This window comes from Cyprinodon tularosa, unplaced genomic scaffold (assembly GCF_016077235.1).
Source record: "Cyprinodon tularosa strain WSP-4 unplaced genomic scaffold, ASM1607723v1 ctg26, whole genome shotgun sequence".
Taxonomy (NCBI): Eukaryota; Metazoa; Chordata; class Actinopteri; order Cyprinodontiformes; family Cyprinodontidae; genus Cyprinodon; species Cyprinodon tularosa.
In genome coordinates, this window is record NW_024038961.1 from 3,091,964 (window position 1) to 3,118,234 (window position 26,271).

At 37.9% G+C, this 26,271-nt stretch overlaps 2 protein-coding genes and 1 long non-coding RNA gene across 5 annotated transcripts; 2 read left to right on the forward strand and 1 right to left on the reverse strand.

Moving 5' to 3' along the window:
• Positions 1-686: 686 nt before the first annotated feature.
• dclk3 (doublecortin-like kinase 3) lies at positions 687-10,374 on the forward strand. The gene is made up of 7 exons (XM_038288698.1): positions 687-910; positions 1,584-1,786; positions 3,603-3,734; positions 4,094-5,251; positions 7,119-7,251; positions 7,328-7,495; positions 8,632-10,374. The coding sequence occupies exons 1-7, from the start codon at positions 844-846 to the stop codon at positions 9,189-9,191; spliced, it is 2,421 nt and encodes an 806-aa protein (XP_038144626.1). The 5' UTR covers positions 687-843; the 3' UTR covers positions 9,192-10,374.
• LOC119785855 lies at positions 3,518-5,397 on the reverse strand. The gene is made up of 3 exons (XR_005281100.1): positions 5,084-5,397; positions 4,843-4,972; positions 3,518-4,658 (listed from the first exon to the last, which is right to left on the reverse strand). It is a non-coding gene; the product is annotated as an uncharacterized LOC119785855 (long non-coding RNA).
• A 2,245-nt stretch (positions 10,375-12,619) lies between the features above and the next one.
• Positions 12,620-25,966, forward strand: cyhr1 (cysteine/histidine-rich 1). Of its 3 annotated transcripts, none has more exons than XM_038288757.1 (7): positions 12,620-13,109; positions 13,327-13,669; positions 14,977-15,071; positions 16,432-16,575; positions 20,865-21,076; positions 21,173-21,351; positions 24,220-24,432. In XM_038288757.1, exons 2-7 carry the CDS (start codon positions 13,382-13,384, stop codon positions 24,430-24,432), a joined length of 1,131 nt encoding a protein of 376 aa, XP_038144685.1. In that variant the 5' UTR covers positions 12,620-13,109; positions 13,327-13,381. The 3 variants fall into 3 exon arrangements, with proteins under 3 accessions (XP_038144685.1, XP_038144684.1, XP_038144686.1); XM_038288756.1 differs by having other exon boundaries at positions 12,621-13,109; positions 13,370-13,669; XM_038288758.1 differs by lacking the exon at positions 12,620-13,109 and having other exon boundaries at positions 13,382-13,669; positions 24,220-25,966.
• The last annotated feature ends 305 nt before the right edge of the window (positions 25,967-26,271 follow it).

The window sequence follows — 26,271 nt, forward strand, 5'->3', positions numbered from 1 at the left end:
GAAAAATATACCTACATTTTTATTTTTGTAGACAGAATTATTTCTAACAATGTTTTAAAATATTTTTATAAGTTATTGGAAATAACTAGGCCATGAGACGTTAACCTGAACTAAACACAGAACAAACTGATGAGAGAAACAAAATAAAAACCTAAATGGGAAATGTTCCCTTAACTTCGATAGATTTTAGAAAAACAAAAATAAAGAGAATAAAATAATACAAGATTAACAGATCAAAATAATAATAATAATAATAATAATAATAATAATAGGAAATTTTGAAATGTATTTCCGAATACTTTGCAAATTTATTTTCCTTCAGTTCAAACTAACCCGGTCAAATTAGGCCAAAGTAAAGTTAAAACTAATATAAAAAGAGCACTTCTCTTCTTGTTTGTGTCAAGATGCAGAAATACAGAGACAATTTCCTACTGAAGCATGAAAATTTGTTTTCATATTAAAAGGAACAAGAATACTACTTTTATTTTTTCTTTGAAAACATAAATCGGATATTGACTAAATAAATCTAAAACTCCCCCTAAAAAACAGGGTAAATATTACTAGAGAAATATGACTCTGTATAAAGGGTTCAAATGAGTCAAGGCTCTTATGTTGAAAGTATCGCGTACTACTTTCGGTCTCTTCTTTCGTTTGTCCTTGCAATTGATGTATTTCCATGGCAACCGCTGTAGCTACACGGTCCTCTCACATCCCGTTATTTTCTTTGGAAGCTAGTGCATAGTGTTACCCGGCAAAAACTCTTGGTTATATTAGGATAAGAAAAAAAAAATTATTTCATGGATTTTTTAAATTTTTATTATTTTGTCGCTGCTGTTTAAATAAATGACGCCATTATCGAAGGACAGGAATGTGGGCGAAGTTGCGCGAAACACTAAATGGGGAGTGGCAGGTGAGTTTTCTAACGAATGTAATGATTTTTTTTGTTGTTGTTATTGTTGCTCAAAATAAAAAAAATTTATAGATTTACGCAATATTATAATCCTGTTCGTAGTATTTATACTTGATATATTCTTTTGGACATTTTAATGATTACAACTGCCTTTTTTTGTTGTTGTTTTTTTACATATTTGTCTTTAGACGTAGGTCTTCTTTGTATGCACAGAGAAAAACATTTTTTTTGTAAACATATACAGCTGAACATGTTGCTAAGATTAGTCAAATCAAACATATCGTGTGTCTGAAGACAGCAAAGAACAATAATCAAGTTAATCTAGCTGAGCCCTAATCAGGCCAAGCAAACTTTTGTCCTGCATGTTTGTGAGTGTGTATTTGTGATAGGTGTGTGTGTGTGTGTGAGACTTAAGGAAGCCTAAATAATTCAACCAGTGCAGCATGCTGATTGAAGAATCTCAAATGGCCCCTGCTCTCCATGTGATGGAAAACGTTCAAATCTGACCAGTCGGATTTGCTTTCACACACAGGATAAGGATCAGGTGTTATGTTACTTCTGAGGTTTTTTTTCTATGTTTATACATCTAAAACGGAAGGAAAAAACTGAGTTTACACTCATTTAGTAAACATTTACTATTCTAAAATGTGTATCCTTTTCCATTCTGTTTAAGGCCCCCCTGTCTCCTTGTTGAAGCGTCCTGGTGGAGCATCTCAGCCTTGGCCCTTACACCCACAGCAGGTGGAGCGGCTACACAGGTCCCACCTCCTCTCCTCTCATGTCCCACTCTTCCACACACGGCATGCAGAGGAAAGTGCCGAGAGGCCTCACTTGGTCACTATTGTACGGCCATGTGGTCAAAGTGGACTACGGAAGGTAAAGAAAAAAAAAAATATCCGTGATTTCTATTAATGTTTCATTTGGTTACATGTTTTCTTTCTCACCACAGTTTAATGAGTTTACTACGTAAGGCTTTTTAATGACAGAATATAAATGACCACAACTAAATACAAAAAATGTTTTAAGCCAGCAACCACAAAAAAAAAAAAAATCTGTTCGCTTTTGAGTGTTTATGGTGTTGTACATGTAGACATTCCAGTAGGTTTGTTCATATCTTTACATTATTATGGAGAATTTTGAGCATGGAAATTCAGTTCTTTACATGAAAGCTTGATCCCTGAAAATTTAAGGCAAAATTTGGTGTTTTATCAAGAACAACCACATATTTTCTCTAAAAGGTGCAAACCTGTTGACTGCTGTGTGTGAGTGGTTTAAGGTTTGTTTTTATCATTGACATCTATCTTTGCAGGACATCTAATGTGTAAAACGACTTTCCAAACTTTACAAAATCCTGTTAAAATAAAATTTTTTGACTATTTTAAAACTTGTCTTTACATATATATCATGTACAACCGTCATGATAAACAAATATTTAGGGGGAAATTATTAAGAGAAAAAAAAAGGTTCAATTGCCTGGTTGCACAAGTATGCACATTGTTGAATTGATAAAAGAAAACAAAACACTATTTTATGTCAATTTTTGCATTCAGTCTTTTTTGGTAGAAGTCTTAGCCTTTCAAAAACTTTTTTTTAAGATTTGAAAATCACTATGAAGGTGAAGAAAAATCCATAACGCTTAAAAGGCATGGGTATGTCCTGATCCATTATAAATAACAGTCTGATATTTTCCAAAAAACTGATATCGGATTTTATATTTTCATGCTGATAGAAACCCTCTACTATTGTTAAAAGTTCTTTTAACTCATTGGTTAATTTTACTTGGGTCAGGTATTTTCCTACCTTTTGTTATTAACTTTTGTTCCCTGTTTTAGTGATATTACTTTCTGCAGTATAAATAAGTAACAAAATCCGTTATGATTCATGTTGAAATTTCAGGTCAATATCGGTATCGGCTAATTCTCAAAGCTCCACTATCAGCATCGTATCAGAAAGGAAAACATTGTATCAGGACACCCCTATCTGAAACTGCTCATAATCTCATGCGTCTTGATGAAATGACCATATGTAATAACAGTGTTTATGCTGTTGTTTTGGTAAAGTTCTGTGCTCCTGCCAGCTTTGCTTTTTTAAACTGTGAGATAAAAAAACAACAAAAAAAACAAACTGTTTGGTTCCTTTCCATCTGTGATGGACTGTTGACCCCGCCTTTCGCCTGTAGATAGCTGGAGATAGGCACCAGCAACCCTGCTTGGGATAAGCGTGACAGAAAATGGATAGATGGATGGGTTCCTTTTTATTTTTTCCCACAAGGCTTTGGGAGATTTTAATCACATATTTATTTATTATTTTTAAGAATAGAGTTTGTTACTCACAGCCTAATACAGAAGACTGTTGTATAAAACACAAGCCATAAAGTTAAAAGTTCCTTCAGATGCTGCAGTTTTACTGTCAACCTCCATGACTGCTTTTTATTATCAGATATTATATATTTAGTGGAAAGTTAGAATAGAATAGAATAGAATAGAATAGACAGTCCATTTATTGGCCCACAATGGAGAAATTATGGTGTTTACAGCAGCAAAAAGATTATAGAAAAAAAAAGATGTTTTTTTAATTACATTTTCTGTTCTGATACAAATAATCTCAAGCAGACTGGACAGAATCCAAATGTCTTAACAAGTAATTAGTTTGTGTATTAATAATAGCTAATGTTCTCCCTGCTGTTTATGAGGTGACTGTGCTGCTGAACAGGAGGGCGGTGGTGTCCTTTGAGCAGCTGCTCCTGGATATCTCCGAAGCATTGGGGTTTCCACAATGGCACAGGGGAAGAGTGACACGTCTGTTCACAACACATGCTCGAGAGGTGAGGCAGACCATGACTGGGTTCATAAAACAAGGGGTATATCTAAAAAGAAAAATACTAACTGAGCTCTGCAATTTATTTTTCCCTAAAAAATAGGCCCAAGACATGTTAAACCTTTGTGTTTCAGATTAGTTATTTATCTTCTTGTGACATTTTTGTGATCTTGATCACCTTGGTTTGACTCAGTTAGTGTTTAAATGCTTTATCTGGCAGAAAACATCTTCAATTAAATCAGCTCTCCAAATGTAATGCAAGAGCCATCCTTTTCAGCAGCCTGCTCTCAGATTTCTGGTATAGATTTGTATGGTTCTGTCCAGATAACATGTTTTTTTTCTCTTCTTTTTTAATCTTTTTTGTAGGTAAAGGGAGTGTGTGATTTCTTCTGTGGGGAGGTGGCTTTCTTGGCTCTCGGTAAGACCCGCCCTGAGTTGCACAGTGTGCAGAACGCTCTTGAGGAACTTTTCCCAGAAGCCTCCCATTACCGTGCAGATGCTCTGCGGGTCTGGGAGAAGAAACTCCGGCCAGCCCCAGATAAAGCTGCCAAAGCAGACAGCGGATACAGCGAGGAGACAGAAAACACTGGGAATTTAGAGAAAGAGACACTGCCAGACACTCATAATGCCCAAGCATCTCAACATCTACACAAACACCAGAAAGGACGCTATATTCCTGACCCCCAGAATTCTAATAAGAAGAATTCCTGCAACAAACCTGTTCAGCTTCCCAACAACCTGCAGAAATTACGTGTTAGGGGAGGACTCAAAGAGAGAAAGCTTTCTATTATTGGTCCATTAAAACATAATGAAGTTTTGAAAGACACAAATATACCATCTCCTATATTGTGTGAAAGCTGCTTAGTGACAAAATCAAAACCTCTGGCTCCAGGACTGATTAGCACTCTATCAGGATGGGCTCCTCTTCCGCCTGTGTCAAAGAAACAGAAAGAGGCGAAACAGTCAGATGTTTGTAAGTCCCCCCCACCTCCTCCAGTCAGCACTGACAAGGAGCAGAGCTCTGTACCATCACAGCCTTTAGCTCCAGCTCCTTCAGTACACACAGAACCCCCAGTCACAGACACCTACATCCTCCCAGATGACAGGGATCTCACCTTGTCCGACATTGAGCGCTGCTATGAAATCGGACGTCTGGTTGGAGATGGGAACTTCGCTGTTGTACGGGAGTGCCGGCGTCGTGACGACGGCCAACCTGTTGCCCTGAAGATTGTGGAACGCTCCAAGCTGATTGGTCGGGAGCACATGATGCAGAATGAGCTCAGCCTCCTAGGTAGTCTGAGACACCCCCGTATAGTGAGGCTGCTGGCCCACCACCATACCCGTACGCACTCCTACCTGGTGATGGAGCTGGTGAGCGGAGGAGATCTGTTCGAGGCCATCACTGACAGAGGGAAGTTTTCAGAGGCTGAGGCTGGACTGATGGTTTTGGATGTGAGCGAAGCGCTAAGCTACATCCACTGCAGGAGCATCGTCCACAGGGACCTAAAACCTGAGAATTTATTGGTTAGTATCAAAGCAGATATGTTATAAGAAAGTTGCAGTGAGATATTTTAGGCATACAGTATCTTGCAGAGGCTTTTTGAAATGTCTCCATTACACACAGACACAATTTACTGACTTTTAATGTAAATTCATTGGATAGAAAAACCTAAGGATTTAAGTGCAATGCAGATTTTAGCTTTTCAGGCAACATTTGAAACTTTTAGCCTCTGGGGGCACTAGACCTGTAACCTTTTATTCAAGTAAAAATGTATAAGTAACATTTTTAAAACTTCTTAAAGTATAAAAGTAAAAGTAATGCAGGGAAAACTGTTAAGGACAGATGCATTAAACTTTATACTTGTTACTAAACCAATCTATTGAAGCAACAATTTTCTACAATTCTGGACGATAACTTATACTTACTGTATTTTTCTTAGTTTTATAACTAACTAAAAGTTAACTTTGCATCATCTTGAAAAACAATTTTCTTTTGGTATGTTGGAGCAGTACAACCAAAAGAAATTAATTGTCAGGAAGAAACACATTATTTTGATGTTGTTTTTTTATTTTAAACCAACAGGCCATAAGAAAATTAGCTTAAATGAAAAAAAAAAATATGAATCTATTTTCACAAAGTAAGGAATAGAAAGTAGAGATATTTGTAAAAAAGAAAAAAAAAATGTAAAAAAAGGAGTAGAAGTAAAAATTTGTCTAAAAAGTAATTACTCCAGTAAAGTATAGATAGTCAAATTTTCTACTTAATATTTTTATATTTAAGACCTCTGAATTAAGCTAATACTTGGGTCAAAAGTTAGGCAGCATTGCTTTAAGAAAAGCAGGCCCATATCATAATGCTTCCACCACCATGTTTCATTTTGTGTATTATCTATTCAGGGTGATGTGGGATGGTTTCTGGGACACATTCCTTTTTCCCATTTATGCCAAAAAGCTCATATTTTGGCTCAATGAGTTATAGCACGCTCCAACCCGGACATATAATGTCTTTCTTTCAACTATGGCTTTTTTTATTTGTCCATATAGAACAAATTTTTGGGGGAACAAAGGTAATAACTTTCCTGTTAAGATATTCTCCCACCTGAGCAGAGTAGCTCCTCCAGAATTATTATCTATGTCTTGAATGTTTTTCCCATGAATACCTTTTTCCTTTTTCTCCAGTCTAGGTGCATAGTCACATCTTTGTAGATTTGTAGATGTCTAATACTGTTTACACGTTCTGATAATGGATTAGTGGAGCTCCATCAGTCATGGTTGGTGTTTTAAAACGTCATAACACTTCAACCTTTTCCACTTCTTCATTTATGACAGCCAGATTCTAAACGACACACATGAAGAAAGGCTCTTTTTTGATATCTATGTAACATCCAAATACATATTAAAAGTACTGTTTAGAAATTCTTTTTGTTCTAAATCTACAAACCATGTGAATTTTTCCGAAAATTTTTCATCTCTTATCCACATTATTACTTTTGCATAGCACTGTAAATCTGTAGGACCATGAGTTAAAGCAGGAAGTTGTATTATTCTGTCCTCAGACACAAAAAGATGACGATCAAAGCTCTCCTTTTGTTAATCCCACCCAGCCTGGTCTTGCTATCTAGTTTCCGTTCTTATTCGCCTGGTTCTGCTGGAGATTTCTTCCTGTTAAAAGGGTTTTTTTCCTCTCCACTGTCGCTACAAGCATGCTTAGTGTGAGGGATTGCATTCGAGTCAATGAGTCGATGCAATCAACTGGTTTTCTTTAGATAGAAAACTTTGAATCAATTTGACTGTATGATCTGGTTGAACTGTAAAGTGCCTTGAGATGACGTGTTGTGAACTGGCGCTATATAAATAAACTGAATTGAATTGAAACTGAATTGTCTCTCAGATAGAGAAAGTAACTGCTGGCATGGATCGGCTGAAGTTGGCAGACTTTGGCCTGGCAATGGTGGTAACAGAACCAGTCTTCACCATTTGTGGAACACCAACATATGTGGCCCCAGAGATCCTCTGTGAGACAGGTGAGCTTCTTTAAACACTTTTCTACACTTGAATGCGAGTCTGGTCATTTTAAAGCTCTTCATGGTCATCCTGTAGGGTATGGATTAACAGTGGATGTTTGGGCTCTGGGGGTGATTCTCTATATCCTGCTGTGTGGCTTTGCCCCATTTCGCAGCCGGGATCGGGATCAAGAGGAGCTCTTTAACCTTATAAAACAGGCAGAGCTTCAATTCCCTTCGCCCTACTGGGACTCTATCTCAGAAGGTAAATCAGACTTGAATTTTCTCATGGTAAAAATGAACAATCAGTGTCGATGTTTTTATTTTATTTATACATAATGTAATTGAAGCTGTGTTTTTTATTTAATTCTGAATTCATTGATTTTAGAAAATAGTAAAGACCAGATCACCTAGTTGATTAAACCTTAGAATTGCGAGAGGGCGTACCTTTTTTTTTTAAGTGATTAAGAATCAAACCGCTGGAATTGTAAATATTTATAAGTCCAACCTAATTTCTATACATTCTGCTATATTTGTGGTATTGCAAAGTAATCTTTATCACAATTTATCCATGGTTTCTGAGAATTTAAGAGTTTATCCTCATATTTAAACTGCTTCACTTTTATTTAGTTCCTCACTTGTAGCATCAAGTACCTGATAATTTTCAGAGGAATGCTCAGCTCTTTAAACTCAAAGAACGGACCAAGTCTTTTGTCTACAAACAACAGATTACTTAGCAACAGATTACTTGGATTATTTGGCATATTATTACAAGCAGCTATATATATTAATTTTATGTAATAATTAATTACATTAATTTATGTAAAAAGCATAAAAACCCAGTTTGACAGAAAGATAATTGTATTTTTACACCATCAAGATGATTGGAAGTACTAGTCAATGAAAACTTACCATATGAGTAATTAAAAATTTTTCTGGTGACTTTTTATTTCAACAGAATATTTTTCTCAGGGGGTCATTTATAATAATGAAGCGTACCATTTTTCCAAACAAAGAATGATGAGCTTTATTTTGGTATGTTTTAACTGTTTGAATACAATGCCTTTTAAATTATATGTAGATACTAATCTACTAACTTGGGCTTGTACTATTTGCATCCATTTTTAAACAGGTTATATGACCAGGTGAGAACAACGATTTAACAAAATAAAAAAATATTAAAAAGCAGAAAAAGTTAAAAACAAAAACATAATTGAGACATCTTTATAAAATATAAATAACTGATACATTTTAAGAACTCACAAGACAATGTGACTCACTGGGGGGGGGGGGGGGGGGAGTCATTTTTATATTAGCTTTAAAACTTTACACTGTTTAACACTGTGCAGCAAATATCATTACACAATTCGATATTTTAATTTTTTCTTTGTGGACAAACAGATGCCACAGGTCTTGTCAGATCTCTGCTCACACCCGATCCCACATTAAGGCTGACAGCAGAGCAGACCCTACAGCACCACTGGGTGAAGACTATGGCTTCAGCCTGCAGCCAGAGGGCACTCTCTGGCAAAACTAAAGGAAATCGAGTAGCTTATAAAAAAGTAATGCAGGGAGTGGAGAGACAAACTCCAGCAAACACTGCACAATCACTGACAAACCAAACAGCCGGACACCCTGGCACTGAGACGGAAATAACCTTCAAGAGACATAATGAATTTACAAAAAGAGGCCAAGATCAGAACACAAATCCACTGGTTCAATATGAAGACAACAGCTGCATAGACATTGAAGCTTCCAAGAAGAGAGAGCAAACACCTTTAGCTGATACACGTCGTCAAGAGAAACCAGAAACAGTCTCTGCAGAGCAGCAGAAAGGCAGAGCAGCGACTCCTCCACAACTGAAAACAAGCCTTCATCCCAGATTAAACTGCAGTCCAAACAGAACAGAGAACAGTAAACCAACAGATTCAGGATCTCTAACCAAACACCAGGAATGGTAAACTGCCAACAGCATCATACTCCATCACCAAGACCAGAGGCTAAGTGTTTGGCTATCCAGCAGCTCTACACCTCACATTAAACGACACTGAGTCACCACAAACAGACGACTCTAAAGCACAATAAGGCCAATGGTCTAAACATTCAAGCCCTGTCATGAGCGGGATTTCTATCTGTTTGATTGTGTGATTAGATCAGGACAATCTTTCTTTGTTACAAACAATAGCCTTGATTTTATTTTCACAGTTGAAGCTTTGGACGAATGAATAAAGTCTGATTGATGAGATCAATGTTTATACCATTTGTTCTCCGTTTAGGAATTAATCATGGGATGTTGTTTAACGGCTGAGTCTCTGTCCAAACTTGCAAATTTAGTCCGTAAACATGAAGCATGTTAACTTGTGTTGTGATAACATTTTCAAGTATTATTCTTACATATTTTACATTTATAGAGACATAAAAGTGCAACCTAATAGATGTTATTTTAAAAGCGCTTTATTTTAGGATTATTACTTCTAAATTGAAAACATAAATTCTACTAAAGCGTCCTTTACCAAGGGTTTGTTTTTTATGTCGTGACATTAAAGTACTACTGGTTTGACTTTGTCCAAATTACACTGGTAATGTTAAACTAAATGTGTAGTAAGATATTGTAAACAACGCTGACTGTTGGAACAGGCTCTGAACACATTGAGCCACTGGGTTGCATACCTAGGGGGGGTATTGCTCTCCTGCCATTCCACACAGACCAAATAGGGCATATCTCTCTATCCAATGAGGACTGGTTAATCCTGTCCCTCCGACTGCAGACAGCTGACATTCTGACATCCTGCCCCACCCAGCCAAAAGCACTTTCACAACCCCCCTCATACCCAGGCCATTAGACTTCCGGAGTCTTTGTGGTTTCGGTACCATATATAGACTATGTAAGGGACATTGGTAGTGAATGATAAAGCTTTTCAATGCCTATAGTATGCCAAGTATCAGTGCTATCCTGCTTTTCTAGTTAGATCTTTCATGCATCATCAAACCATGCATGCACAGAATTCCTTAAAGTTAGTCAAACCAGTTTAAAAGACTGTTATAAGCCCTTCAAATGTGCAATCCACACACTGAAACATTAGAAATCTGATTTGGTTGTATGTTTAGCAGCTTGTTGAAAGCAATCCCTCACTAGCCTCATCACTGTCATACACTCGCAATGTTTTTTTTTTCTATCACATATGCAGTCATAATAAGAAAAAAACACAGTAGAGATAAGCTTCATTGGCTAAGATTGTGTGCACAAACCAGAGAACTGATGCATTTAAATGTGCAGACCTTTAGGAAGAATTATAAAAACTTAAGAGGAAGTATTTAATAATTAAACTTTATTGATTTTACATTGGAGAAATAGACCTCTGCATTTAAACCATCCCCTTGGGGAGCAGTGGGCTGCCATCGTGGGCTGCCGGGGAGCAATCAGGGGTTAAGGGTCTTACTCAGACACCCAGAGTGGCAGTGGGTTTCAAGCTCACAACCTCAAGATTCCAAGCTCTATACCCTAACCACTAGGCTGCCACTCCCCCATATGTAGAATGAAAGATATAGTACCGTATGTAAATAATTTCTTTCATACATAAATACAAGTTGTAGTGCTGACATGAAAAAAAGTCTGACCAGTCTGCGTCCAGGATTTAGGGGGGTCTACAGAGATGTTAGCTGCTCCTCTAAAAGGGAAACTCAGCCCCTATATTCTCTCTAAAGATTTATTAGTTTTTTACAGTTTGGACCAGTTCCTGTTTTCTGAATGAGTCACAACCACAGTTACTGCCAAATGGTAGCAATAAAAGTGCTAATTTGAGAAAAGTTTTTAGAAGTTTTTCCCCACTAATTAAATATAACTTGATTAGTATTCACTTTATCTAAAAACAGTGTTTTCTGAAACATATACGCTATTGTTTGTAAAGAACTGTAATAACTGAATATAATGTATACATTTTTTATTAGCGGATAGTCTGCTGACATTGAGAGATTTAGCCTGAAATGCACATTAACAGTACATATATACAGATTTGAAATTAAAATAGTTGAAAGTAAGGGGTTTTGTGTACTTGTTTAGATAAAAACTAAATAACTAATCTTTTCAGATGCATTTAAATGAGCTGTTTAATAGTCTAAGCAAGATCAAGCACAGTGATAAGTATATAACTGTTTTAGCAATAAGTAGTTAAACTGGTGTTTGAAATTATATAGTAGAAGACTGAATCTGTTAAGCTAGTTGCAGACATCTCATCCCTGTGAATAATAAACAAAAGCAATTGTTTTTTTTTTTGTTTTTTTTTACAATAAATTGCATACATTGCAAATGTTAGAGCCTTTTTAAGAAATGTGCACTGAGGTGTGTCATCAACAGACCTTGGTAGTGTAATTTGCAATAAATTATGATTACATTTGCTCTCAGTCTGTTTATTGCTTTGTAAACACTGTTTCACAGAAATCATCAGGTTCATTTAAGATATGAGATTGATATATTTTTTTGTGATAAATTAAAACTTTCCTTTGTAACTTGTGGGAAAATGTAAAACGATGTTTTTTTAGATTTACATACTAGTTAACTGAAATGAATAATTTTAGACTAATTAAAAATGCGAATAAAGCTTTTTTATTTAATCCTACAACAGTATTTTATTAAACTAACAGTACATCAGTCTATATCTTAAAGACTGCAATAATAAGAGCATTCATCTTTTGATATTAGTTTATCTGCTGACAATTTTGTTCACTGAAATCTTCATTTAAATCATAAGATGTAGTGAAGTAGAGGTGGCATTAAAAACAAACTAAAAAGAAGTTTACTCTAAATTTAAGAGGAAACTTAACCAACTAAATTTCATTGCTGTGCAACACTTCTCATTCTAGCAGAGGCATTTTGGCAGCTTATTAGGTTTTGATTACATTTAAACTACTGATCAAAGGTAAGGTGAATAACTCAAGTCATACTACCAAAAAACATTCTTCATTCAACCTGTAACATAAAAGCAACTCTCAAAAAATACTTTAACTTTTCTTAACTTTCCAACTGTTCCAGATGTAATCAGAAAAAAATATATATATGCTATTGTAACATGATCAAAATATTCAAATACTTTATTACTTTTATTTAAAAGCAGCTATTTACTGAAATTGAGATGTTTGTTAAGAAATATAATGTATATCTGCCCTAGGTCCAGATAAAATTAGACAAAACTTTTTTTGATTGAAATAAATACATTTTTAAACAAGAAAATAGTACATTAATAGTATTTTATTTTTCTAGCTTCATAAGTCAGAAAGTATTTAAATCCTATGGAGATGAAGCTCAACTTTGTGGCTTTTCAGGTTTTGGTCGATTTTAAAGCCCTGGGAAAGATGCTCAGTGCGCATGCGCGTCTCAAACTCTTTAAATACCCAAGTCATCTGCCACAACAAAACATTCCTCTGTCAGCCAATTTGCGAGTGTAGCGTAGAGGCCCCCATCCCTGCGGATGCAGGCGCTTTACATTTACCTTTAAATGCTCGGCATGTGTCCCAGGCTTTCAATTTAGTACCTTCCTGAAAGAGAAAAGAGAAAAAACACGGTCAAGTCAGGAAACGGACAGAAAAAAAACAACCCACAAAAACAAAACAAAGATGGCTGTGTAGCCAGGGAGACAAGTCCTAACAGAACTCTCTCTCAAGCAGTGGTCATCGATAGGTTCTGTGTGTGGTCCGGTGGATAGACAGCCCGAGAGCTTAGCCGGTACCCGCAGCAGCAGGCAGGGACGCGGGGAGAACAGCGGAGCAGGGCCGCTGGCAGTGACCGTCGTTACCTGCTGTCGCTGCGAATAACGGACAGCTGAGTGAGGCCGAGTTGTTTTTGTTCAGCCTGGGCTCTGGAAAAGGGGACTGCTAGACTCGCTGTAAGTTATCTGAACTAGTCAAAAATCTGATTAACTTGGTAGTTGCTATAAAATTTGGCTCATGTTCTCGTTTTCTCCCGTAAGAGTTGGCTTGTTAAACATCACCTTCCTGTGCTCAGGGCTGTGTTAACTGACGTGTTAGCCTAGCTCACGTTAGCTCGACAGGTCGTAAGCTAACCTGAGCTAACCTCCATATTTTGTTTTCTTTCGGGCCCAGCCTGGTCGGGGCAGGTACATATCTGGTAGTTTTGTTTTTCCAGGCGGCCAACACTATGTCTTCCCTGGAAGAAAGGGACGTGGGCGTTGCGGTCGCCCCTGGCTCCTCCTCGGCCGGCCTGGGGGTCGGGGCCGTGGGGGCAGCGGGAGAGGCTGTCGCCGGGGTCGCGGCCATGCAGGAGGATGTCGGTATACGGAGAGAGGGGCCCGAGCCTGACCCGGACGAGCCGCCCAAAAAGAGGGTGAAAATACCCGAAGGGGAGTCAGGGAAGCTGGAGGAGAGACTGTACTCAGTGCTGTGCTGCACCGTGTGCCTTGACTTACCCAAGGCGTCTGTTTATCAGGTAAAGGTGGTGACAATCGCATTAAAAAAAAACACACTTCTTAACTTAATGTCAAGCATCAATAAATCAACTGAAAAACACAATAGAATCCCCCTCACGGTGTCCAAACCTATAATTCAACCTGTTGAATGTATGGACCCATCCAGTTATTGTTACAGATTCCTGGTCTAAAAAAGTGCCCATAGTGGAGATGCCAAACATGATTCAGAGTAAAGACAGTTCTTTTTTTCTAACGTTTTGGGTTAAATCCCTTTTTTTTTCTTAGATCCACAGAAAAATGCAACATCCCCATCCCCATTCTAATAACTTGGCCTCCTTAATTTCTTTGCTTTCACTTTGTCATTTATTGACCTCAAGTTTTGGTATTCAATGTCATGATACCAGACTTCAGACTTTGTTCTGATCTTAGTTAACCTTACATCTACAGAAGCACAATGTGACACTTTTCCTTATATTTATCTTGCAAATTAATCCTTTATTAAACCTACTTTTATTAACAATCAACAAACATGCATCAAGTGCATACTTTTAGTCCCCTCACTTGTACATAGAGTTGGTTAGGAGTTATAAATATTGATTTTTTTTTAAACAAAGCAAGTACTTACCTAATCAAAAGAAATGTTTCCAATTTCTAACTATTAATAGTGAATTGATTAATCTCCACTTATCAATATGTTCATATTGATTTCAGATGTCCATATATATATATATATATATATATATATATATAGGTAAAACGTTAGTACAAAATAATAACAAATAGTGATATTTGAAATAGACCTATTTATTATAGATTGTCATAGGTTCATGTTTTTTTTATTAAACTTTATGTAGTTAATCAAAGGATGTCCTCATATATATATATATATATAGATATATATGCAGATATAAGCTCATTACACTATCCAGTGTTATGTAAAATTCCTTGATCTTTTAAGTTTCTAAAAAAAATGTTGGTTTGCATTTTAATTCATGCATTTGCATGAATGCATTTGCATTGTAACAGCAAATGGCAATAGGTGGCTTTCATGTAACAAATGTTGTAAAATAATCTACTAAGACCAGAAACTGATTAAAAATAGGTTTGCATGCATTACTCATGCCATGCCCTGAAGAGTTATCTCTCCTTAATGTCTACTAAAAAAAAAAATGCATCAATGAAATAAGTAGTAATTTTTTGAAACGGGACCGTAGCAAACTGCTCACAACTTGTGAAAAATGTCCTCCCTGATTTTTGGAAGTTTTTTTTGGCTTCCTCTGTAGAGCCTATCATGATGCCCTTTATCCATTCTGTCTTTGTGCCAAAGTGTACCAATGGACACCTGATGTGTGCTGGCTGTTTTATTCACCTCTTGGCTGATTCTCGTCTCAAGGAGGAACAGGCCACGTGTCCCAACTGCAGGTAAACCAGCTTTACTGTGGACACATTAAGATTCAGAGAAACGCCTTTTAAATTACTGGGATTTTATATCATTATTTTGTTCATGAATTTACTTTTTTATTGTTAAATTCATGCCAATTTCCTCCCAGTGCACGTAAACATATAAAGATCAATTTTATAAATAGTACTGTTTGGTCAGTTGCATGCAATTATATAGACGGTTTCTGGTTAACTACAGACCTTCTCTTATGTAATGTTGATTATTTTATTTTGATAAAGATTCCCTTCTGACTTTTTCCCCATTTTGTACTTTTATATTTTTAGTCGTTTCCTACCTGATTTTTTTTTTTTTCTTCTGGGCTTGTCAGAAGCACCAGAAAAATGTAATAATTAAATTTACTGGCATCAGTTTGTACCCGAGTCATTCCTTGTTTATTATAAGAAAAAAATATTTATATAGAACTCTAGTAAATATAATCTAAAAGCTGCAGGTCAATCTTGGTGATTCTTGATATAATCAGTGTTATCATCAAGTTTACTAATGCAGATAATTCAAATCAAGATGATATATGGCATTCGCACATTTCTAAAGATTTATTCTTAATTGATTAAAACGTGAAGTGCAGAGAAAAAAAAATCTGAGCTTCTGTCGTTTAGCATAAAAAAAAATCTTTCTCTGCTTATTTATCAAACATTAAAGGACACAAATGGATGTTAAGATACAGTGAGTGCAAAACGAAAGTTGTAAAACCTGAAATTAGTTCTTGGTTTGACCCTTCTGGGATAACTTTTTGAGATCCAATAATTGTATGAAAAGAGATCTGCAGCGAATAAGCAAATCAAAATATTAAATATAGTCTTGGTTAGGCCTTATTTGGGGATTTTTAACAATGGATAACATTTTTACTAACTGTCAAATTAATGTACTGATCTTAGTTTTACAGAAACATTGTGGGCAAATCCTTTAATGTAGCAGCTCATACGAATCCTTTGTGAATCTTTAAGATCCAATGAAGTGCAACTGAATAATATTCCTGAACTACCAAAAGACCTTAAGCTTCTTTATTTATTTGTAAATGTTTAAAAAATAAAGAGCTTTCCAAATCCAAGAGATCATTTCTTTTTGGATTTTTGTTTTTCTGTCATTTAAAGCATTTTTTTTTCCTACAATATAATCTACATATATGAATAGTATCTACACACATAAAAATAACTTAATTGTTTAGAGTTTGTGCTCAAGTCAGAATCCGTCTTTTCTTACTTACAGTGAGATACTTTCTCTGCAGTGTTTACAAACTTGTATTACCATACTGCCGAATCCACAAATATTATTTATGCCTCTGCATTGACGTATGAATCATTGTTTCCTGTGTCCATGTAGGTGTGAGATAAGCAAGAACTTGTGCTGTAGGAATCTTGCAGTGGAGAAAGCTGTCAGCGAGCTGCCGACAGAATGCACCTTTTGCCTAAAGCAGTTCCCCCGCTCCAGCCTAGAGAGACACCAGAAGGAGGAGTGCCAAGACAGGTCCACAACTGCATTCACTCAGACATTAAAAAAAGTCTCTTAAAAAAAAAAAAGGTACATTAACGTTGATACATTTAAGATTTGTATGTTCCTTGGTTGATAACTCATACAGACATGTGACATCAGATGGATTTGTTTAATCTGCAAGAATAAGAACAGCAAATTTATGAATATGAACCCATAAACCCTGAAGAAGTTTTACATTTTTTACCCATTGTTGGTGGTAACGCACCTGATGGTTGTTTGCAAACCTGTTATTAGACTAGAAGACAAGCAAAACAAAACCATCAATCAGACTTTAAGTCTTTGTTAATATGTTGTTGGTTTGGTTTATTTTTTAAGCATTTTATGTTCATTACCAGTTCCAACTGGGGGTGTAACCGCTTCATCCGGGGTTGTAGATTCAGACTTGTAAATCTGTGATTTGTTCTTTTACTGCTGCTGAGTTGTAATGTAAGTTGTATTCTCACAGGTGAAACATCAGATGTGATGTATGAGTTGAAAACAAGGAACCCATACAGGTCTTACATTTATTAACATAAATGGACTTACATTTACAATGCATTCTTCTTAACAGTTATTTCACTCACAGTGTAGCCTGCAGGTGGGTGTAAGGCGGATGGTCGTCCAGTGAAAGCTTTGCAAACTGACTTTTATCTTCTGTTAAAAAAGAATTGCAATAAAGCCAGCTGGTTAAACCATAAAAAGCCCAGCAGAAGAAAAGCTGACTAGATAACTTGAAATGGTGTCTGCTTTGAAACTCGGATGGTTTCAGTCTGGTTTTCTCCTCGCGTTGAATCACGCACACTGACTCAATGCAATCTTTAATGCAAGGTAGGGCTGGGCAATTTAACCTTAACATGTTATCTTTGATTTATTTCTTACAAAATCCAATTAAGGTTTTTTTTTTCCTCTCTTAAGTACCATAATAGCAATGACCGACATTATTTTAAAACGTAGCTTTTATTTGAACCATCTTCTCTGTGATGTGACCTTAATTTAAAGGGCAAAATGCTGGTTAAAAAAATGTTTCTCATCTAACAATGAAATTATAACAAACTAAATTATTGCAGCTAGTGATGTTCAGTGTTAGGTACGTTACTTTGAAAAAGTAATTAGTTATAGTTACTAGTTACTTCTCCCAAAAAGTAACTGAGTTACTCCACAATAAAAGTAACTAGTTACTAGTAAAAGTAACTATTGCGTTACTTTGGCGTTTCTCGCCCCCGCAACCCTCACCACCCGGCCCCCATCTTCTCGCCGTGTTTCAAAAGCCAGCTGAATAGAGTGGATGACAAAGACAAGTACCTGCAGAGAGTTTGGATTTATTTCAACTCAACGTAAATGACATCAGGGGGAAACGCTATCTGACGGGCCTATAAACCCTGTCAGATAGTGTTCCCCCTGCTTAACATAGGGGGAACGTTATCTGATGGAAACGCGCATGCTAGCTAAAGGCACGTTGCCTTTAGCTAGCATGCGCGTTTCCTGTCGCCTGCGCGACAGCGTTAGTAACGCTGTTACTTTCAACGCCGTTACTCCCATCACTGGTGATGTTACACTGTCAGCTAGTTTATCAGTTATCAATATACATTTAAAAACAAAACTGATGAGATTATGTGACTCTATGGAAGCCCAAGAAAGTGATTGGTGGGGGGAAAAAAACAGATTTAAAAAAAAAATCTTCATAAACAGAAAATGTGGTTAATCCATTTTAGCGTTTAATCACCCAGCTCTGTAACAAGGTAACTGTTACCTTCATCAGGGCAGAATTAAAAGATCATTTAACATTATGTGCTGTTGCAAACATGGGTCTCACTCCACCTGCTTGCTTTGGGCACAATTTGAACATCTAACATTTGCTTAGTGCTGTACTGTACTTTAATGCTCTGTCTGTGTAACTGCTGCAGTGAGTGGTATTCTCTCTCTCTCTCTCTCTCTCAATAGTTTTTACTATACTGGTACTGTTGGTTTAGTTAAACTTAAAATGAGTACCCTGTTAGGTATCCTCTGATTTCTGGTGTATTATCAAGCTGTTGTTTAAGTTATTTGATTCAATTTTGTCTGAAAATGAATCTGAAGCAAATCACCTTTTTCATAACTCCCTGCCCAAAGTCCTTTCCATGTTTTGCGTAGTAGTTTTGCCAAAACCAGAGGCCTATTTCACAAAATCAAGATGAGAGATTAAGCTGGGATCTTTTCTGATTACAGAAGCAGCAGCACATAAGTTGCCATGGTGATTTATTTTGCACAAACATGGAGGGATTTTGCAATATTTTACAAGTGCAGAAACTTTAGAAGAGGTGAGCTAGGTTACAGGATTCCCTAATGCCATTGGTTTGTTGCAGCGCACGCGCATTATGATCTGACGTCCCTCTGGATCACATGAAGACATTTTATCCAGATGCAAACAGCATACGAACTTTGCTTGTATTTCCTTTTTGGTCAAGTCATATTAGTTATGTATGAATATGAACAGGACATGGAATAAAATATGTAATAAATCTCCTGCTTGACTAAGCTTTTAATGCCAGATGCCTTTCATGATGTACCTGGAATTTAATCCCCACATCCTAAGACTTTAACCTTTACACAGAGCAATATATTCCACTGTCACTTTCTAAGAGAACAGATGTTCATTTGGGGGGAAAAAATGACCAATAACTCCTTACTAATTATGATGTTTTCAGATAAGGGAAGTGGATAGGAAAAGTTTAATTTAAACTATGTAGGCATTTCAAAGATCTGTTTTCGTTTGCCAAATCTGTGAATCTGTGATCGACCTCCTGGTCTATTTAAGAAAACTGTACATTTGCATTTAGCTTGATTACTTAGTCCTGGCTTACACAGCAGCACCTATTGAATCTGGCTTGGCCTTTGTAATACGAATGAAGCCAGGATGCACTCATCACGCTCCTGTAAGCCTGGCTTTATCTTTAATCCTCGAATTTCTGAAATAAGCCTCTGGAAAAGTTACTGATCATACAACCCATGTGAAACACTTAGTGGGCTGCCTCCTCCTGGTAGGTTTACTACTGTTCTGCTGTTCTCTCCATAGGTGGATGATCCCTCTGTGGTTTTATGGAGTCAGTAAACCATAAAAGTAGCTGTGTAACAGTTTCCATGGTGATGGATGTCAAAGACTTTTTCATCTCTGTTTCTTTAGACCTTTCGATTAGGGCATGATCCGTTGCTTTTTATTGCTCCTACTTCCTGTCTTCAAACAGGCTCTGTTTAAAAGATTGGCAGTTCTTTTTCAAAGCGCTGAATAATGACAGACCTTTTCCTCCTAAAAATCCTACTAACTATTTTGATTCCAGGAGAAAAATATTATCTTTTTCTTTTGAATGAGAAAATGTTTTATTTTTCTGCTAAATATGATGCAGTTGCATTGTAAATGTACACATCTTAATATATAGTTTAATTAAGAAATCCTTGTATTCCCTTTTATTATATACAGTAATAATGCAAAAAGCATAGCCATTCACTGAAGGATAATTTAAAGAAGGCTTATTTGTATTAACTGTTTTTTTACCACCTATCTACTTAACAGAGAGAACTTTTTATTTTGTATTTAATAAGATGCTCACCAAATCACAGCATCCAAGAGTTAAAATGGTAAAAGATTGAGGAGATAAAATGCTGAAGAGATTTTAAAGCATGCATTAGTCACAGGTGAGTCTGAAAATGTGCTAGGTCGTTTCCATGGCAAAAGATGACCCAGCTGTGACGAGAGGCGCGCCTGTGAGCGTCGTTATGAGCTGCAGCAGACTGCAGGTGGTTTTCAGTCAGGTCAGACGGAAAATGCAACCGGCCTCCTTTCAGAAGGCGGCGATGACAATGTTCACATTGACAGAAATGCTGTGATCAACTCCACCTTTAATTTGCTGTAATTATAACCACAGACCGCAGTTATTTTTGTTCTGGTTGAATTGGGCAAGGGAAGAATTATGTAAGAGCGCCTTTAATTACCTTTGGCTCACTGCAGAGACTAAGTAGCACCTTTCAGATTCATGAAATACGTAATTTTACTTTTAGAGAAGAACAGATATTTATTAAAATTCACCTTTATCCATGGTGTAATTGATATGAATCAATGAAGCTTTGCCCTTATCCTAACACTACATTCATTTGTTGCAGTTCACTTCCTGGGTTAATTATTACCTTTCATACCCTTAACTTCCAATCAGTGAAAGCGTCCCAAAGTACAGGATCTAATTTATATCAAACATCATCCGTGTTTTGTTGTTTTTTTCATCACTCGCTGCATCTGCATGTCATGTTTTCAGGGTGACGCAGTGCAAGTACAAGAGAATCGGCTGCCCCTGGCAAGGCCCGTTTCACGAGCTGCCGGCACACGAGGGCGAGTGCTCTCATCCGACCAAGACTGGTACAGAACTGATGGGAATACTGGGAGAGATGGACCAGAGTCACCGCAGGGACATGCAGCTTTATAACAGTATCTTTAGCCTGCTGTGCTATGAGAAGATCGGCTTCACAGGTACCCCATCTAGATAGTTTCTGCATATGAATCTGGAAGCTTTTCCGCTCTCCTTATTTCTGTTTATCTCATACTTATCTGTCTGCATCCTTTCAGAGGTGCAGTTCAGACCGTACCGCACTGATGACTTCATTACTCGTCTGTACTATGAAACCCCACGTTTCACTGTTCTCAACCAGACGTGGGTACTGAAGGCCCGGGTCAATGATTCAGAGCGCAATCCCAATCTCTCCTGCAAGCGTACGCTCTCCTTCCAGCTCATCCTCAAGAGCAAGGTATATGTTCCTTTTTTCCCCCCAGCTTTTATTGTCATTACATTGTCGCAAGTACAGAGCAACAAAATGAACTCTGCATTTAACCCATCCCAGTGGGCTGCCATTGCACAGCGCCCGGGGAGCAGAGTGGGGTTAAGGGTCTTTGCTCAGGGACCCAGAGTTGCAGTCTGTGGGAGTGGGGCTTGAACTCAGAATCTCTGGATTTCAAGCTCTATGGCCTAAACCTTAGGCCTCCACCCAACTGCTCCCTCCATTTTACTTTCTACATGACTGCTTGATAACAGGGGCTCCATGCACGTTTACTGCAAAGGTTTGAATTGTAAGAGCAATAAGGTCAGACTACCTTAAATGTGAAGAAATTTTATGCTCAATGGTGATCAAAGATGGAGATAAGCTGTTTTCCCTTGATTGCTCTGACTGGTAACCAGCTTATTCATTCATTCATTCATTCCTGAGTCCTCCATCTTATTGCTTTCCTTATTTTATTCCGGGTTTTTTTTTTCTGTTTTTCATTCTATCTTCTGTTGCTGGTGCTTGTTTCCATTTATTATCGATTTTCCATCTTGTGTTGCACTGTCCTGCCATATTATTTTTAAAGAAAATCCAAATTAAATGTCCTACATTCCAAATATGAGAGAACATCTGTGATGGAGCATCTCTTCATGTAATGGTTAGAAATCTTACAATATGGGTTGTAAACATGTTTGGGTGGAATAAACAAAAACATCAGACTGGAGAGTTGAGCTAAGCTGGTTAATGCAACTAATTTAAGAGGTGGTGGAATCTCCTTAGAGATCACACTTCTTTGTGCGTAGGCCTCCAGGGACCAGGAGGCAAGTAGCGGCTGGCTGGCTGCCTTTTCCCTCAGAGAAACACGGAGCGATTCGTTCTTGGTGCGGTGTGATGTGGGCGTGTCCCTGCAGCCATCCTTCTCCTTCATTAGACACATGACTCTGATAAACGACTCCAGGTTCTCCACTAGCCTTCAAATGGCTTCACTCCTGAGGATACGGATATATAATGATGCTTCCAGAGTCAGACAGACATTTTACAAAGAGAAAATACAAATAGAGAAAACCAAGTCAACTACCAGAGATTTTCTAAATAAATTAGCTCTTTGGAAAAAGTTCTTATCAGTGTCATATTCTTGATTTTTCTATTTGAAACACGATTCTTCATGACTGCATCCAGAGTCTGTGGCTACATAATTAATCCCGAGTTTAAGCAGCTGACCTAACCAACAGATAGTAGCTAAATGAGATTAGCAGCAAATGATACGTAGCGGCCAGCAAACAGTTCAGCTCCCCAGTGTGGATGCCACCATTAGCTAACATTAGCTGAACACTTCGGGATGAGTTTAGTAGATAATTGTGCAGTTTGTAAAATATCAGAAATTAAAGTGCTTCGTAGTCGAAACCTTTTGTCCACAGATTTGTACCTACCACATCAAACGATCCAAAGCTGCCCTGTTGTTGTAAGATTTACATCTTGCACCATCTTCAGGCACTAAAGATAGATGGATTATTTCAGATCACCCAGCTTTTTTAGCACTACAACCTAATAATTGGTCCACTGTGCAAAGAGGATAATTTAAAAAGAAACTTCAGTTGTGGCTCTAAATTTGTGGTCTGACACTGCAATAAGGCAGGTTCAATATCTGACAGTGTGACAGCTGCTATAAACTATGTCTACCGATCAGCCAATAGAAATGCAGCTGCTGCTTGAAGCGCCCCACATAAAGATCCGATAGAGAAGATGAATGCAAGGCGTTCAGATGTCGTATTTGTACTGTTCTTCCATAAGGGTGAGATGTTACATCATACCTCCAACTCGCCTTGAAAATAACATCCCAGTTTGGTCTCTTTCCCCCAGAAAGACGCCGTGTTTCTGCCCTCACAGATGGATGACACCTGATGATGAAGTTAAATATTGCCGTATGTTGTCACCATTTTGGTCGTAAGCTGTAGCCGTACAATTTGCATACATCAAACTTGATGCTATACCAGATTTTTTGTAAGATCTGTGCGACAGACAGGCTTATTAGATCGCACAGTGTAAGACGGCCATAAACACACTCTGTATTATTAGAGCTCTAGACAACATAAACATAAATTTAGTTCATAACCAAACAAAACATAAACGCAGTAATGGATTCCTAACAGCGTAAAAAAAAAATTAAACTTCATTAAGATCTCAAAGATGTAGATGTTTCCCTTCATAGTAAGTTGCTTAATGTTTTTAGGAGCAGCAAAGGGAGTCCTCTTGGACTTCATTTTTTGTTACAACTTCAATTTGTTCTGTACGATAGACTACGACAAAGCAGCACGCTATTGTGAAAGGTAAGAAAAAAACAACTTCTTTTTGTTGTTGTTTGACAAATGAAACAACAGTTAAAGGTTCCCAGGATGGATTTTCTGCTTTTCTAAGGGCGTTAAGTTTTCAGCTGAAGTAATGAGATGCAGTTCAGAGGGAATTCTAATTTTCCCCACCCGCTGAATAAATTACTCACTATCTGCAGTAGGAAAGACATTAACAACTTTTTTATTGTTAGTCATGGTAGGTCTTGGACATTATGGGATATTGCACATGATATGGTAAGAAGAGCCATTTTTTGAAGTCTTGCCACAGATTCTCCTTTGGATTTGAGTTTGACTGAGTTGTTTTCAAAAGAATGTGATTTGATCTTAACAAATATCAGCGTAGCTCTGACTGTTTTAGAATGATTGTGTACAAGAAGGTGAAAGTCTGTCCCATCTTTAGCACATCCAGTTTCTCACCTTTCATAGCAGTTTTTGTTTACCAAAAAAACAACTACAAAAACAAAAAAACAATTTCTACACACGTTTGTGGTCTTCCTCTTGCACGCAGGTGAACTCTGCCCTGGAGTGCTCCTTCCTGCTCCTGAAGGGGCCGTACGACGACGTGCGGATCAAGCCGCTCATCTACCACCACTCCTTCAGCAACGACACAAACGAGACCGACTACGTCCCTCTGCCCATCTCCGACTCGGTGGAGTGCAACAAACTGCTGGCCGCCAAAAACATCAACCTGCGCCTGTTCATCTTCCAAGTCCAAAAATAGAGACCTCTAGAGAAGGAGGAGGAGGAGAGGGCAGAACGTCGGAACAGTGAAGGAGAAGAAGCGTGTGGATTGAAGGCTAGCGTCAAAGAGAGGACGTGATGATTAAAGAGACGCCACTGAGCCATTGATACCTCTTAACGCATACAAACACACACACCCATGCACCCTAGTCACAAAACACCTAATAAAGCAGTTTCTTTTTTTTTTTTAACCCAATGGTGAGCTGGTTCGCTCAAGTAAAGCTAGGAGTTGCTGTGAAGAAAAGACGGGTTGTGTGGAAACCTGGGGAGTGAAGGACAGACAGGGTGGGTTGGTGCGTACCTGTGGTTTGTGGGTGACTTTTCACTTCGGGCGCCCACAGACAAAGGTCGCACACGTCCGATTGTGTGTTTGTGTTGGATGCTTTGTGAATGTTTGAGAACAAGAAAAAAAAAAAAAAGATGAAGTGATGGTCCACGGCGTGCAGCCGGAGCTCGGCTGGCATGTTGAAACATCCCAAAGACAGGTGATAATGTGAAAACAGAGCGACTGACTCCGCTCAGCTGTTATTTAGAGGTGTGAATGGAGGTGGGAAGCAGAATATGTGTGTTTTATCTCCCCGCTTCCCTCTGCTCACCAGGTTTTTTTTTGTTTTCTCTCTCCCCCTCCTTCAACACCTTTCCAATCATTTTTATGTGCGATAAACGACTGCAGTACTCCACCACTGCCCCCCTTTCTTCTATCCTTCAGGAGGAGAGACGGCCGGGCAGCGTTTAGTTCTCAGATTTTCCTCTATTCTCCTGCAGCCATTGTATTTTACCTCCAAAACTAACAGCCTCTTTAGTTAAATATTTAAGTACCTATGACCTCTTTCCTTTCCTTTCTGATTGAATGTTGAGTTTTACGAATGAACGTTTACGCGTGTTAACAGATCATAGCTGTGGCGTCCTGGTGAAAACCAGCTCCAGGGCGACACTAGCAAGGCTGGACCACAAACAAGGCATTCAGGGGCTTTACTGTGTCCGTTGCTTTCTGTTAACTAAACGGGGCTGGGTGTTTTTTTTATTCACCTGTTTTACATAAAAGCATTTCTTTTTCTTTTCATGTTGTCATAGCAGTTTCTTAAAAAAAAAAACATGTTTTTATGGAAGCTAGTTTAATTGCTCCTTTGAATTTTATCAACAACAAAAAAAGTTGATTAAACTTTTTAATGATTTTTTTTTCTTTTCTCCCTAATTGAATATGGGTTTACCACAAAGTAAACGAACCACAGAAGATCTGAGGATCTATGGAAGAGATCCGGTGTGTATGTGCGTGGTGGGATGGGAACGAGGGGCGTCTGACCTAACGGAGACAGGTTAGAGTCAGACATACTTGAAGGAAAGCGAGACGATGTTTCTGATGTAGATTCTACTGTAAAGCCAGGTAGATCTCTCTCCTCCAGACCTCTGCTTCCTGTATTTGTGTGTTTTTGATGCTTTCATCTCTATGCCGGTGGACTCACTCATCTCACTTTGGCTGTACATGTGCCTTTTATTAAAGATGATGGAACCTGCGCAGCTGCTTCTGCCTGTGTGTGTGACTCCGTGTCAAATGCTGGACAGAAATAGGCTCTGCAGAAAAAAAAGAAAAAAAAAACACTGGCCAGTATAAATTATGCATTCTGTGCCGCAGTTATGAAATCTAAATTTAATTTGAGGGGCTCGTGTGGGTGATGGATATGTTTCATTGGATTCGAAGGGAAGAGCATGAATCACGCAGAGTACCAAACTTAATTAGCCGGCGTTTGAAACAATAGCACATCAGCTGCTATTGCTGGGATGACAGTGAGAGCTGCTGTATTGCAGCAGAGCAAAATGA